The sequence below is a fragment of the Sorex fumeus genome, unplaced genomic scaffold, assembly GCF_029834395.1.
Source record: "Sorex fumeus unplaced genomic scaffold, SorFum_2.1 ptg000008l, whole genome shotgun sequence".
NCBI classification, from domain to species: Eukaryota; Metazoa; Chordata; class Mammalia; order Eulipotyphla; family Soricidae; genus Sorex; species Sorex fumeus.
This window is the reverse complement of record NW_026606065.1, coordinates 81,598,716-81,615,439: the sequence shown is the minus strand read 5'-3', so window position 1 is coordinate 81,615,439 and position 16,724 is coordinate 81,598,716. Positions and strand designations below refer to the sequence as shown.

General features: G+C 42.7%; 1 protein-coding gene across 2 annotated transcripts in view; it reads right to left on the bottom strand.

Annotated features, from left to right (window-relative positions):
* LOC130017871 (phospholipid-transporting ATPase IB-like) overlaps positions 1-16,724 on the bottom strand; it is a 688,232-nt gene that overhangs the window by 279,199 nt on the left and 392,309 nt on the right. For both annotated transcript variants that reach the window (XM_056108642.1, XM_056108649.1), the window contains exons 26-27: positions 11,248-11,431; positions 6,575-6,685 (exon numbers count right to left, since the gene is read on the bottom strand). In XM_056108642.1, the coding sequence (XP_055964617.1) occupies positions 6,575-6,685; positions 11,248-11,431 (295 nt within the window). The remainder of the gene's footprint in view (positions 1-6,574; positions 6,686-11,247; positions 11,432-16,724) is intronic.

Here is a 16,724-nt window from a genome sequence, read left to right as displayed (position 1 = left end):
TCAGGACTTCAAAACCTTAGCGCAATCCTTCCCTGACTTCTCCAGTCCCTGTTTGTGTATTTAAGCTAAATTCCTCCTATTGTCACAATCAAAAATTTTTTTAAAAATCAACTTTTCTGTTTATAAACCAAATTAGGAGATGGTTGCAGGATGGTGGTGATTTATGCTTCTGTTTAAAACTAAAAAATTACATTAAAGGACTCTACTTACTACCTGCCCTACATACTAACTCACACATTTTCTGAAATAGCTTTTAAAGTTGCTTATAACATGTCACTATCAGAATGGAAAAAAAAATTGAGTTTCCAATGGTAACAAACTGGTTATTCATATCATGTTTCTTGGTCACTTTTATACTGCCACCCAGCCCTAATGCCCAGTCTTTATAAACTGTAGTTTTCTCACCTCCCTACACACACACACACACACACACACACACACACACACACACACACGTGCTACCTTTAGCTGGCTGATAGGAATTCCATCTGGCCAACAAGGCCATGGAGTTCTGTGTAATCTAGCTCCAAATCTGGTCTCTCTGATCATAGTCACAGAACTGAAACCTTTAATTGGTTTGAATATGAAACGAGATGTTGGGTAAAGCTTGTTTTATGAACCTTCAAAATAAGCTTCCCACAAAGCAATTTACACATTTTTGTTTCCCTCAAGGTAACTAAAGTGGCAGAGTACTGTTGATATTTAAATATTTTAGACCTTTTAAAAAATCATATTAAAAAGAAACACGTAACAAAGTTGAATATTTGGGCCATTTTTAAGCACTCTGGTATCCAAACTTCTCCAGAACACACCCTGTGACATGCTAGTAATTGTTTTGGGCAGACAGACAGAACACTGCTAAAAAGTTTCCACTGATGAAAATCCAATTTAAGTGAAGAAGAAAATCCAACAAAACTGCAGGCCTCTAAAAGTCCTATCTGATTTTTTGGGGGGGAGATCACATCCACAGAACTGTGCTCAGGGGTTACTGCTGGCTTTTCACTCTGGAATGCCAGAGATTGAAGCAGGTTCGGCCATGTGGAGGCAAACGCCTTACCACTGTACTATTGCTCTGGCCCCCCAAAAGTTCTATCTTAACTACATGCTAATTATACTTCAATAAAAATGTGAGAAAGAATATTGGCAGAGGATATGAGTGACAATGGGGATGCAGGCCATGAAGGATAGGAACAGAAGGAGCAGTGGGGTGTTACTGAAGACACAGGAACACATGATGAGTTTGAAGAGAGCAGTGGCATTCATTCACCTGGTCCCTTTCAACCTTCTGGGAACCTGTTTCTGATACCATGCCCACTGACAGTGAACACCAGAAAACTGGCTGCATTATTCATGACTAAATGACACGGTTAAATACTTTTATTCCTACTCAAGCAAGAAAAAGTTGTAAGTTAGTTTATACTTTAAAAAGAGAGAGAGGGGAGAAAGGCAGGAAGGATGGAAGGAAGAGAGGGAGGGAGGGTGGGAGGGAGGAAGAAGGGAGGGAGGAAGGAAAAGAGAGAGAAAGAAAGAAGGAAGGAAGGAAGGAAGGAAGGAAGGAAGGAAGGAAGGAAGGAAGGAAAAAGGAAGGAAGAAAGGGAGGGAGGGAGGGAGGGAGGGAGGGAGGGAAGGAGGGAGGGAAGAGTGAGGAAGGAAGAAAAAAATGGGAGTAAAGGAGAGAGGGAGAAAGGAAGGCTGTACATCAACCAAAATGTTTCTAAGAAAAAGTCAGTAGCAGGATGGAGAGTCAAAATTATACATGGTTTCAATTTTACTTTCAACCAGGCCATTAGAAATCATTGATTGTTTTACTATGTTCTCAAAATCACTCTAACCAATGGCAACTTTAACCTGAATAAATAGAGTATTAGCATTTATCAGCAGCAGAGCTGAGGGTGGGTTTGTCAGGGCCCTACCGTGGAAAGGTCAAATGAGAGCAAAGTCATTCTGGTGGGACACTGGGGGTCTATACAGGAAGGAATCCTGACGCCCATAATACACTGGAAACGCTCTCACCACAGATCTAGCCAAGAACAGCAGCACAGTTCCCAAGCTATACTGCAAAGACAGGGCAGAGCAGCACCCATGGGGTCAAAGCGGAAAGATCTCTGAGAACAACTTAGTATAGAGCAGGGCACATCTATGCAGAAAAACTGATTTGTTCAGATAAACGAATCATCTCCATATAAACATCTCTGTAAGCACAGAGGGAAAGGTCAGAAAAGCATATCCAAGAAGGGATGAGGGATGGGAGTGAGGGTGATCTTCCGTCTGTGCTTCATGCAACTGAAGTATTAGCTGTGGATTCATCTTTCTAGATACACCAACGTTGATAGGTTCCCATGTACCAAGGAAGAAGAGTGTTTTAATCACAGACTCACTGAACTTCTAAACAAGCTTTTATGCAACACAGATAATGACCCTCATAACTTGTATAACTTTTCAAAAAAATTTACTGGGGACAGAGCGATAGTATAGTTGGTAGTTAGTATAGTTGGTAGGGCACTTGCCTTGCACACAACTGACCAAGGTTTGATCCCTGGCATCCCATATTGATGTAGGCAGGTAGATAGGGAAAGGTTCTCTGCAATGAAACAAAGTCTCATAGAAGAATTCTAGGACCGACCCACCCTGTGGAGACAGAGAATAAGGACTTGATAAGACCATCCCCAGACCCTGAAGATATGGGCCTCCTCCCCATGAAATTCCTCCTTTCCAAAAACCCCCTTTCAATCCGGTTAACTCCAGCGACCCAGCCCCAAGGAGATTCCAGGACATTCCAAGTCAGAAGATTCTCGAACCCCCTTTCAATCGGTTAACTCCAGCGACCAAGCCCCAAGGAGATTCCAGAACATTCCGAGTCAGAAGGATCTATAAGAACCAGCTCGAGAGCCCACTTGGCACTCTCTCCACCCTAGGAGAAGCCCGCGTTCCCTCTGGACGTGTTACCCTCTCTCTCTCTCTCCCCCGCTTATCTGCTTATCCCTTTCTCTCCCTCTCCAAAAGCCTCCAAATAAAACCTGTTACTTCACTGCTCGTCTACTCCTGAAATTCTTTTCTGCGAGAGAGACAAGAACCCCAGAAACCTCGGGTAAGGCTTGGGACTGGTCTCTCCTTTCCTGCAAAGAGCGAATTCTTGCCCCAGCTCGAGTCCGTGGCTCCCCGAGCAATCCGGTGGTGGGGATTAACTCCCGTGCTGAGAAGATCAAGCGGACTTCAGGTGTGGCTTGTCCTAGCCTACCCAGGGCCCCAGGAGACAGAGGCGGGTGGGGAGAAAGTGACTGTCTTTCTCCTCCCCACTTCACATAAGTCACCCGTGGGGCCCACCGACATCAATATGGTCCCCCAACCCATCAGGGATGAGCTCTGAGCATAGAGACAGGAGTGAGCTTAGAGTTCCATCAGTTGTGACTCCCAAACAAAGACCAAAGGCTTATCAAATGGCTCCTAGAGTGTACTATTTTAATGATAATTATATATAATAGGAAATTTTAGATGAAAATATGGTGGCTGCTGTTAAAGGTTTCTCCTTGAGATACAATAAAATAATTTCAGAGACATGCCATTTATGTCATTTACTACTAAGTAACTAAAGATAATCTTTAGAATGTTAAATTATTCCTTACAATTGAGTGAACCAAAAGCAGTAATCTTTGACCTTTCAGCTTAAGGTGCCCTAAAACAGCATGCAAAGTAGTACCTTTCTATTTTTAAAATGACATTTGAAGTGCCTTCATAGTCCTCGGAAATAACTGGGCAGTGGCAAGAGAAAGTCAACACTCTAACTGGGCTCCATCAAGGATTTTCATTTCTCTGTTTTCAAATCAGTAACTTTGAGAAATACTAAACAGAATTGGGCAAAGGGTATAGTGACTTCTGTTTCCTGATTTGTAGGGAAGAATTTTAAGAGGTTATTTATAGAAGGCCACTTACAATTTTTTTCCAGCTAGATTTAAAATCATTAAGTTAGAAACTCACTTAGCACTTTTTCAGGGCTTTGTTCCATATAGAAATTTTCAGAAAAATTAAAATTGCACCTCAGCCTGTTTGGATTTTTTTTAGGTAAGATAGTAGGTGTAAATGAGCAAGAAAGGGCCACAGGAATGATCTGGGAAGCTGGAGGCTTGGGGCTCTGTAAAGAATGTCTTGATAAGAAGGCTAGGAAGTCTAGACTATCTGAAATTTGCTGATTGTGAGGAAAGCCAGATTATTAAGAAATCTTGAGAAGGCAGTGTTTAGGCTTTTAAAATACATGTGGAACTTGGGATGTGGGAACAGAGATTCCAATGCTATGGTCACACGAATTATCTTTGACCCTGAGTGACACGGAGGAGTGAAACCTATCATGGATACAGAAGTTGTGGCAAGCAATAGGGAACAAACATCATTAGGGTGACAGGGGAACCAGAAGAGGACAGGAAGAAGAAAAAAAATGCTCTGATTGTTACAGAGAATATCTAACAGGGTTTCCTCGGAGTGGACTGAGTAACACAGAGCAAGATAAGCAGAGGCATCTTAGTTTTTTTTTAAACAATTGCTGTTTAACTTATTGAATAAAATAAAATTGAATAAAAAGGACATCCCCAAATCTCTCAAGATCCCACCACAGTAGGACATTATCTTCCTAGAGGTTCCCTACTTGCTGGTTCCCTATGGAGAGGAAACTTAACACTCAAGAGTCCTTTCAGAAGAAGAATGGGTCAGGCCTCAGGATTTCAACCTCTCCTGTGAGTGCTTCTTTAAGAATCAGGTTTCCTCAACCCACAAGATGCTTTTGTGCAAAAGGTAAGAGGTCTTTTGTCTGCAAAGGAAGCCACATCCTGCTTGAGCTAGTGTTCTGCCCTTTATGTAAATTAGAAGAATACCTCTCTACCCAGCCTCTTTTGCTTTTTTTTGCTGGTCAGCCTTGGGAAGTGAAGAATTTGAGCTACCACTTGAGAAAAAGTTTTCATTAAGTAATTTTAAGGGGGATAAGTAACACAAGCTGCTGTGTTTGTTCCCACACATGCAAACCTCTTGTTAATGATCTGAGCTGAGTGTGGTCCCTTAGGACCACATCAGTAAAAGCTGGGCTACACCTTGGTTATTGTTCTGGTCAAGAATGGTTGAGAAATGAGATGCAAAGTAAGTCGTAATAGAATGAAATACAGCCCAGACAGTATGAGATAACACCTTACATGATAAACATTGATTTTTCTATCTTTGTACACAGTTACTGTTTCTTCATTTCTGCATGCATCTGGAAATCTTTCTTGATATTGGGCCTTAAAAGTCACACCCTTTCCAGCAGAGCAGTGCTTGAAAAAGAGGGAGGAGTTGGCTGGTATTCCCTTTTAATTCAAACATAAAACACATTTCCTACTTTCCTCTGGTCTCATCTTTGCAGTTGGAAGGTAACAGAACAGGATTGTGAAAGAATTCCTTAAGAAAATTAATGATTAGAAAGGCAGGGCACTTTCAGAGAAGATGCCAGTGAGACTATACTCTTGAGCAGAAATCCCGAGTGAAGACGAAGCCCTGTGTTTTATCTGTGTGCCCATGTGACTCAGTCCTGAGAGTCAAGGCTGATGTCAGAGTGACAGCCAGACACTGCTAAGAAATGCCGTGAGTGTGCAGTTTCTTTTCACCCTCAGTCTGGGTCCTACTGATAATTATTCCCCTCAACATCTGGACCTTGTCTCATCCCCCTGAGATATTTTGAAGGCACAAGCAGAGGGGCGATTTCCCCACTGTGGTTGCATGACATGTTTATGCCTTGTATCTTCTTGTCTCCTCTATCCAACTTGTGTCTGGGAGTCAGACAGGACCATTTTACAATTGTCACCCCTTAGCCTCAAAATCGAGGCTTTTGTTACTCAAGAGTTATCACTCAATTCCTCCTGCTCTAATCCCGCTAGCAAAATGCTATCTTTTATTATAACAGAATCACGGCATCTTTAAAAAATGTTTGCCCACCAAAGACAAGCTCGCTGAAATATTTTTCATGACCTGACTGGCTCACACCCATGAAGCGAAGCAGTCCAGCATCCCAGAAGCAATGAATGATCACTCCTGGAACTCGCCCATTCCATGAGAAATGCATGTAAGCAGGCTCCAATCTGTATCCTAGCTAGTAACCAGGCTGTAGTCATTCCACGAAAGAGAAAATGTGGGGCAGATTGCCTAGAAATGTCTCAGTGCCATACAGAAAGTGGCGAACAGCTGCTGCCCAGACACTAAGACCCGCACCCCCACCCAAGGAAGAGGAGCTTGTATGCCACTGGAGTCAAGGCCAGGAGGGAGAGCGGAATCAAGAAGGCCTTTGTCCACCCATGGGGACAATGGAGAAGACACTGCAGTGTAGAGGAGCAAGGTGCAAATGCCTGATCTTGTTTATGCAATGTGGGGGAGATCAGGAAGGCGCCCTCAGCCTCCAAAATGCATGTGTGAAACGGATTTCAACGATGCCACCCTGGCACCTGTTCTTGAAGTCTGTGTTCACAAAACCCTACCTTGACATCACTGATCCTCAGTATCTAAAGGTGCACTCTGCAAAGGCCGTCCATCTTTCTCCAAAACAAAGGAAAGCCTTGCTCACCTCAATGATGTAGAGGACCACATTCTTGTAGAAGCAGTACAGGATGCACTTGGTCACCCGATTGTAGCTCCAGGCACCGTGAACCAGCAGGAGTTTCTCCAGGTAGGAAAACTGCAAGAGGAAAGGAGCACTGTTCAGAAGAGCCCAACGTCTGGAACATGGCTTCACAGCAGAGACAGGGGAGCAGAGAAGAAAGCCCAGTTCTGTGGTTCACCCCAGAAAACTGCTCCCTACATGCAGAGCTTCCGCGTCCAGTAAGAACGTAAGATTCCTAAAATAAATCTAGAAAGTTGTCAGTTCCCCTCAAACATGATGCTGAACTTTGCTTTATCCAAACAACTTCATTACCCCAAAGCCTCAGGGCCTTAACAATTGAACGGGAGTGGCTGAAGGCACTGTGAGATTCTGGATTCCTGATTCCACCACAGAACTATGGTGATAGAAGCAAAGGGCAGGAACACTCATGTCCTAATGTCCTTTCAAAGAAAGGGACCTCCCAAACTGCATGACTCATGATAATTGTCAGCCTGTTAATCTGTTGGTTAAAAACAAGTATACTGTGCCCGGAATGATAGCACAGCGGGTAGGGCCTTTGCCTTGCAAGCGGCCAACATGGCCGACCAAAGTTTGATTCCTCGCCCCTCTCGGAGAGTCCAGCAAGCTGCCGAGAGTATCTCGCCTGCACGGCAAAGCCTGGTAAGCTCCCCGTGACGTATTCGATATGCCGAAAACAGTAACAACTGTCACAATAGAGACGTTACTGGGCCCGCTTGAGCAAATTGATGAACAACGGGAGGACAGTGACAGGACAGTGACAGTAACTGTGCCCGGAGCAATAGCACAGCAGAGAGGGCACTCACCTTTCACATGGCCTACCTAGGCTTGATCCCTGGCACTAAATATGGTGGTACAAGCCTATTAGTAGTGATCCCTGAGCACAGAGTCAGGAGTAATCCATGTGCAAAGTTGGCTGTGATTCCAAAACAAAAATTAAAAAACCAATCCCCCTACCCAGAGACACACAGCAGAGAGACACAGACTCTTGCACGAAGGTTCCAAAATCGGTCCCCTCCCCCTCCCCTCTTCCCTCGCTGCTCCTCTCTCTCTCTCTCTCTCTCTCTCTCTCTCTCTCTCTCTCTCTCTCTCTCTCTCTCTCTCTCTCTCTCTCTCTCTCTCTCTCTCCCCCTCCACCCCTCCTGTAGTGGAGGCATGCCTGGCAATGCTCAGAGGTTACTCCTAGCTCTGTACTCAGGGATCACTCCTGGCACGGCTCAATGAAAAGTTTGGGTTGCCAAGAATCAAATCTGCAAAGAAAAAGCCACATGCAAAGAAAAATCCCTACTTAAGTACTACGGCTCTGACCCAAGTACCTCCTTTCTTCTTTTTTTCCCCACCCATCCTGAAAATGCCTGTGTTTTCTCTTGAACATTTATACATTTATGCTTCTGTTTTTCTCCTCTTAAACTTTCTAAGTAATTTTGCTTAATAAAACAACCTATCTTGCTTCACTAAAACAACAAAACCAAAAAACTCCAAAAGTATGAACATGAAGCTGGAAAAAGGAAAGGCTTGCTTTTTATCTGTGTTATAGTATTCTGCTTATTAGGGAAAATTCTGTTTAAATCATCGTTTCTATGCATTTAGTGAACTGTGTATTAGGTTGACTTTCCCTTTGTTGACTTGAACTAAAATTTTTCTTAAGATATGCTTTGTGTACTTTTGTCATTTATTAAAATATTCTTATCAAGATAATGCTGATTCCAAGACTGTTCATCTTTTAGTGGTGCAATTCCATACCTCTTCAAAATTATGTGCTACCATACCTCACTCACCAAAGTACACACTCTCTCTACCACAGTGTCCTGGCCCTCCTTCCGGCTTCGATCCCCTGCTTGCCTCCTTCTGTTAGCTTCCCATGCATTCAGAGTCCAGGTGTTTGACTTAGTTTGATTTGAACTAAAACTTGAATTCCCTGTTCTAAGTCACAGGCCAGTCCACAAGTTCAAATCTATCACTCTCCTAAGAAACATCTCCAGACAGAATTAAGATCATCAACAGATTCTAGAAACATTGAATCACTTTTGACATTAAATAGACAATCTCAGAGACTCTGAAAGTACATTATTATTAGCACTAAAGAAGGAGAATGAATAACTATGACCTCAAAGCTCCTCCAAAATGGAGAGCAAGGTCCATCACTCATCTCTGTACTCGGAAAGTCAAATGATGACCTCAAAATGGCAGAAATAGGGGCACATGGAAAAGTGAAAAGCCCCATAAAGACTCATTAAGGACACCAAAGGGGATAGGGGGAATCATAAAATAACTAGCTCAACACTAAAAAAGGAGGTTTGTGTTTGACCTGAAACCCCCCCCCCCCCATCTTAAACTTCAATGGACACAGAGGACATCTGTTGGAATCATCCTGAAAGCCTCCAGTTTACTGCTACAAGGATTTGTTTTTTGGGGGTGGGGGGAGGAAAGAAGCATCCTAAATCAAATGCTCTTTTCATGAGATCATTCAGAGCACATGGGACCCTTCTTTCCCACAAACAGGAACTCTAGTCTAAAGGGCCACAGCGCATAGACTCCCCACACATGCTACCCCAGGCAAGGCAGCAAAGTGGGGGCTGACCCCAGAGTAAAGGTCTTGGTGGGGAGAAAGATGTGGAAGCAGCATTCTATCTGTCTCACCAGTTTCCCAACGGGGCACTTTCTCGCAAAAAAAAAAAAATCAACATGTGCACATAAAAATACACTGATCACAAAGCTTTTTCTGCAACCAAAGACATTCATCATTTCATTGGAGGCAAAGTGGATGCTGATTACATGTCAATGGGAAGAGCGGGCTTCACGGAGGAGGAATACTGAAATGACACACTCTCTGCCTCATCACAAACAGGACCATGGGCAGGAGACACTCCAGCCTGCAGACACAGGGGGTCACTCAGCATGGCCTCTTGTCAAAGTGACTATGACACTTGGAGGAACACAAAAACTCCAGAGTTACAAAGTCCCACTCCCCCTCTCTGTTCTTCTTTGATGCTTTTAATTTGATGCAAGCACTGCTCCAGATTTGACATCCCATTAGTATGCAGTTTCAATAAAGCAGGCCATGGAATTGTCCTTCCCTAGACATTTTCAAGAAAAAGACAGGCAAATATTTGCCTGGAACTCCTAGGAAACCTCTAAAGATTCCTTTGAGCCCGATGATGCTATAACTCAAGTATTTAATAATGTTGGGGTGTATAACATCTACACTTGCTGACAGACTACAGGAAGCGCATTGTCCCAGGGGTCTTGGCCAGTCAACTTGGGGAGAGCCAAGAAGCAGGTGTGGGGGGCCCTTCTCCAAAGTCACGTGCTAGTCTGGAGCTCTGAGGCCCTGAACCCTCAGACCAGAGCCTGGCCCCCTCATGTGAAGAATCCCCACTTTTCTCATCTGTAAATCCTGATTTTTTTCTTCTACTACTTGAGCAATTGTCTTGAGAACTGATTTGAAATCCAGTAAGCCACAAGATGGATTTCCTGCACTTTTCAGAGTCCACTTCTCAGAGGACTTTGAAATTCCTCTCTGCCCTTGCAGAACCAGGAATGGGAGAAGATTATGGGAGATGATGTAAGGCAGAGGTCCCCTACCCCCAGGGAAATGGAGACTCAGCATGGCAGAGAACCAGCGTGCTACCCTGGGGTGTCAGCAGGAAAAGAGTAAAAGTCATTATTTCATCATCATTTCATGTTTATATGATTAAGGTTAGCACGTCATTTTTTTTCTCCCTCTCCTGGAAGACTGAAAATTGGAGAAGCAAGAGAGAACTCTAGCCGGTCAGCCAACAAGCAGGCATTTAATCACAACTTGCTGCAATCTGGGGATGGGAGGAAATGACTAGTGCTCATTGTAACATATCTATTTTTTGGAAGAGCAAAAGAGTCAAGTGTCTATAGTGTCTATAGGGTCAGAAGGTTGGTGATTCTCCTTCAGTTGAAGGCTGTCAATTAGAAATATCCTTTCTTTCATCCTTTCACCCCGAAGTGTAAGCCTATCAGCTACAAAATGAACCAGAAGCCCCTGCAGGCAAGGTCTGACCCAGAGAGGAATTAACTGAACTTGGCTGAACTGCAAGGGGTTCCTTGCTCCTGAACACAGAGCAGTGACAATCCAAGCCCAGTTCATGCTCTTGGCAATTCACCCCATAGCAAGGGTCCTAGGCAGCACCGTGGCCACCTCTATAAACTTTCCCTTGACCTTAAACCCCTGCGCTCCAGCCTTTGAGAAAGATGCAGGGTGAGTATTGCTGAGAATCCAGATGATGAACACACTTGCCCTTGGGAGTAACACGGCATAAGAGAAAGTACACGCAGCGATGTAGGAGCTAAAAGTAAGAGATTCCGATTCTCAGGGATCTACCTGTCAGGGATGAAATCTTTTCTTGGCTGACTCTAGAAAACTCACCCATATCACAAATGGCCTAAAGAAAGCCAACTTGCAAAAGAGGGCCTCCATAAATTGAAATATAAATCCAAATATACTGGTGCTTTGGTCTAGATAGCAGTCTTAAAATGAGTGTCAGAATTCTTTGGGTTAGACTTAAGGTCAAGCACCAACCAGCCCTTCACGGGCAGCTCATTTCTCATTCAATAGCCTGGGACAGTGGGCCCAGCACACCTCTGACCTGTGCAATGGCATAATCTGAGTTGTTGGTCGCCTGCATGCCCTCGTTTCCGCTGATTCCCACACCCACGTGGGCAGTCTGGATCATCCCGACGTCATTGGCACCATCCCCAATGGCGAGAGTGATGGCTTTTACCCTCTTCTTAACCACGTCCACTATCTCAGACTTCTGCAGAGGAGATACTCTGTAAGAAAAGAAAGGAAAAATTTGACTGTGGGGGTCTGGCTGGAGGAAACAGCTGTAGTCTACATTTAGCTGCATTAGAAGGGGCAGTTCCTGGATAATTTCCAAATTCAATACATACGTTTTCTGCTCTTGGGTAAAGAAGCTTTCAGAAAACAGTAGCTTGTGGCTTTCAAGTGTGTGCCAACCTCACAGATGAAATACACAACTCAAAACTAACTGAAAACACAGTCCATTTGTAATCACTCTGCTCAGAGGAAGCCATACATGCAAACTCAAACCCAAATCACTCAACTGTGCCCTTTGGAATGACAAAGGCCGTTAAGCAAGCTATAGGGGTTTTAGGCAACAGCTTCCCAATAAATCAGAAAACTAACCTAGACCCTGTTTTTGATTTGCTGTACATCATGCATGATGTAGGCTCGGCAAGGAAACTTTTCAATAAAATCTGCTTTGATAGAAGGGAAATAAAGTTGGCAGGGCGTGAGAAGTGCAGAAAGTGCACTAGAAGGAAGAAAAAGGAAGAAGAAAGAAAGAAAGAAAGAAAGAAAGAAAGAAAGAAAGAAAGAAAGAAAGAAAGAACTCTCCATCTGTAGCCCAGAGACAGAGACAGTGTTTGAAGGGCAGCCAAAGCATTATGATTTAGGAAGGGATGCTACAGAGGAAGAAGGTCTAGCTACGCTAAACTGCAGAATTCAGCTCCAAAGGAGAAGAGCATGGAGTCTTGAGAAGGATTGTTTCCAACAGAATTCCAAAGGAATCAAATAAGGTGGACTATTTTTCATAAGCCCTCAAGTTGTCTGGGGAAAAGGCCCAGCTAACATCTCTGAGGTGTCAACACCTGGCAATGCTCATTATATTTGCTTAGATCAGACAATAAAGGATGATACAATGCTTAGTACTTTATTTGCTTTAAGTCTTGAACTAGTATACTGATACTTGACTTGGGAGATAGACAGGCAAACTCTTGAAGCCCTTAAACACTGAGAGTAATGGAGCTCTCTGTGCTTCCCCAGGGTGCATAGACAGCACCCACCCATGGGCCTCACCTGTGGACTCCTTGGGGCATCCACAGACTCTGAGCAGAATGAGGGCCTCTCAGCTGGCTTCCCACCCACACAAATGCCTGCTTCTAGCACAAAAGTTCAATCAAACCTGACACTGAATGTGACCAGTTCTGGGAAAAGAAATGTATCTGGGGAGACAGCAAACTGAATTTCCTGTACAGGTGCTCGTGTCAGCTCGTTGCAATTTTTTTGAAGATATTAGCAAGCTGGGGAAACAGAACCTAAGGGCTGAAAGAGCTTTTGATCACTTCACTAAGATTTGTGATGGCGAGAAATTATTGCTCCGGAGGCATTTTCAAACACCCAACATTATTATTACTCTTTTGGTGCTGATAAACACACTTAAAAGCACCATTTCTGTTCTCTGGGCCACTCTAGAAAATATTCCTCAAACATTAAGAAAGCTGAACTGTAAAGACAATAACCACACCCTTCCTCCGAAATCCCAGTTTCTGCAGTCTGAGCACTCCCTGGTCTTTCAACTCAACTTAGCAGGCAAGTTCTCAACCTTAAAAGTAGCTTCCAATATATCAAACCTTTATCTGATGTGTTGAATGCAAATATTTTTTCCCACTCAGTTGCTGTCTTTTAGTTTTAGTCTGTGTTTCTTTTGCCATGCAGAAGATCTTTAACTTTTTGTAGTCTCATTTGTTTATTTTTTATTGTGTTCCTTTTGCCAGTGGTATTTGGTCAATGAAGTCACCTTTGAGGTCCAAATCTTAGAGCGTTCTGCCTCAATGTACTTTATAGTTTCTGGTTGGATTTCAAGGTCTTTGATCCACTTTGAATTGACTTTTGTGTGAGGTCTAAGATATGTGTAATAGAGTATGAAGAGTTCTCAGTAAACCTAGAATTAAATTGCCATATGACCCAGCAATTCCACTGGGCATCTACCCGCAGAAAATAAAATCACTCTCTCTAAAGGATATATACGCAACATTATTCATTGCTGTACTCAGTAAGATATGGAATCAAGCAAAGTGTCCAATGACAGAAGATTAGATTATGAAGATGTGGTATATATACACTATTGTATGCTATGCAGCTTCAAAGAACAATGAAATCATGCCATTTGATGCAACATGGTTGGAACTGAAAGAAATCATATTCAATGAAGTAAGCCAGAAAAAAACAAACACAGGATGATCTCATTAATCTATGGCATATAGAATACTAAAAGAGGAAATGTACTAGTAATAGCGGAATGCCTAGTTCACCCTTCAGTCTAGTGTTTAGAGAGAAGGACAGAGAAGGAAAGAAATCAGGGGGGTGAGGTAAAGAGAATGGGAAGTAATGGGTGAAGAGGCATCAGGGCCTCAGTTATAACAGTGATATGAGTGAGGGGTACAGTCACATATCCAAAACACAGACTTAAAATTGAAAAAATGAGATCTTAAGCAGTATCCACCGATATATTTGTACTATGATTGTCAGGTTGACAAACATGGATGGGATAGATATGGAACACTGGTAGAGGAAAGTTGACACTGGTAGTGGGATTGGTGTCTGTCACAGAGGCAGGGAGTGGGGTCGGTGGGGATGGAGGGAGGGATACTGGGGACACTGGTGGAGGGACAGATGTTCAATCATTATGTGACTGAAACTCAATCATCAAAGCTTTGTAACTGTATCTCACAGTGATTCAATAAATTTTTTTAAAAAAAGAAATATTATATGCTTAAAACTCAACTATCAATACCTTTGTACATCACAGTTCTGTAATAGAAAACAAACTTCCAGATCCAGAGGGAAAGTATGGTGGGCAAGGCACTTGCCTTGCCCATGCCCAATCTAGCTTTGCTTTCTGACATTCCATAGAGTCCTCTAAGGCCCTCCAAAAATGAATCCTGAGCACAGAGCTAGAAGTAACCCTTGAGTACCACGGGTGTGGCCCAAAAAACAAAACATAGCTTTCCCATTTGCTCTTCTAGATGACACAGAGGATAAAAGAACAGGACCACTAACTCCCTGCTAACAAACACTAGGCTTAACTTTCATGTAGCCTCAGATGTATTTAACTGGAAACTTTAGTGTTGTTATTTGTCATTGGGATAACACACAGGGATATAAGCTGCTATGTATCTATTTCAAGTTGATGTAACTGCCAGGATGGAACAGCCCTCTAAGCCAAGGAATGTTCCTGGCATTCCTCTCTCATTAAACATTTTGTCAGCCACAGTTAACAATTCTAATTTACTACAAAAATATGATTTCTTACTCCATTTTCTTTAGCTCCAAAGAAGTAGATAGAAAATGTAATATGGAGAACATAGTCTAAGATGCAAAGTTAAGTAACTGAATATTCCCTTGTCTTGTGGCCCCAGGATTTAAACAAGAGAAATAATCCCATCCCTCCTTTTACTTTTATCAAAGAACTGTGGACATTTCATCAATGAAATCAAGAATGATCCAACTTGTTGAGATTGTGGCAAGGTACCTAGGTACCTTGATTACTCTAGTAAAGTATAAAGAAACTTTTATCTTTCATCCCATTTGCAAAACTTCACTTGTTGGGTTGGGGTTCGGGGGGCAATTGGTCACTTCCGAGAAGAACATGTCATCTAACTCAGGTGCCCAAACTGTGTTTAGATGCCATAGGGTGCTACGGTGGGGAAATAAACATTTTTGTGTGGAAATAAAAGAAGTATCTTTTAGGTGGGACAAAATCCTAACTCAGAGAAGCTCACTGTATAAACTTCAAATCATGCTAGATTTCTCTTCTTGATACCACTTTCTTGTGGTTCCAGTTTCACGGCTATTCTGATAAAAAAATCAAATACCTTGTGAAAACTCAACATGAATTTAGAAATGAAATAGCAGCATCCATGGCTTCTCCAAGGCCCGAGAACATGAGCAGGGCTTCATGTGTGTATCATCCCTGACCACTGTAAGTGATTATAAATATTTAAGGGGAAAATAAATAACAAGCCTTACTCTCAATTTATGGACATTATTGTTTTAAATGTCTGCCAAGTTGTTAGAACATAAATACTTTGTAACACTTTTGACCTGGCCTACTTATTATTTCAAAACTGTTCAACTTTTCTTCTGACCTTGGAGATTTGCAAAGAAATTACGGAGACACCAGGGTACTGTGAATCCAGAGACCACTGGGAACTGCTACATTAATCACTTCTTTCCATGATTCCATTAATCACTCTTCAAAGTACAATTATTCACTCACCGAAAGGGACTCTCACCTCATTTCCATTTTCACATCACTTAATCTCCCTCCTCGTCTGCTCCCGGGACACTGTACCAGAGAGCATAGAATAGACATACAGGCAGCCCTGGGCAGGCTCCAGGCTCCACTCCTTGGGATTCTGCATGTCACTTAGGTCACCCAGCGAGTGGGCCTTTTAATCGGGAAACTTGACATGATTCAAACAGAAGGGGAGCCTGCAGGGGGCAGGCAGCAGCCCATGAGACAGAAAGCTCAGCCAAAGGCACATTATACTATGGAGGTGGGGGCATTTGTTTTGGAACAGGGAAGTTGTTCAATAAATCCAAAATGTTCTTTGAGGTTAAAGATGCTGGTAGGTGGTTAGAAATAAGTCAATATGAGCCAAGTACCAAGTCAAATAGACTTGCTCCATTTGCTACACTGGGAATTCCATCTCATGTGAGTTAAGTCCTGATACTTAAGGCTCATTAAGGTCCAATCTGTGAAAGTCTAACAGTTGTTCACCCTGCCCCTGCACCCTCCCCAACTGAAAACAAGGAGAAAAGCTAACTGAGGTTTATAAACTGAGGTTTATAAATGAAGTAATGCTGTCAGAGTTTTAGAAACACGAAACTTTCACCAGTATTTATTATACCCTTAGTGGGAATGTCTTGAGAAGAACTAATTCTGGCACATGCTAGGGTTCACAACAGAGCAAAGCGATAAAGTCTACAGAAATGAATAGATATTGCTACACTTTGACCATACACTGTTTTTAGTATATGCCAGTTATCATAGAACATAGACCCGTTCTCCTTTAACCTTAACTTGGGATCTGGAATCACAGGCCACACTTACATGTATTCTCCCTGCTCCCCCTTATAAAGTATTTAACCTGTGAAACAAGAATTCCAGACATAGGCATTGAAACACATCTAGAATCTAGTTTGGCACAATCTGAATACAAATATAAAATCAAAGCTCTTCTGCCCTCTAGAGAGGTATTCTATCCATTTTTTTCTCAGCTAACACAACAGAGTATCTTGTAAAATAAATAATAAGTT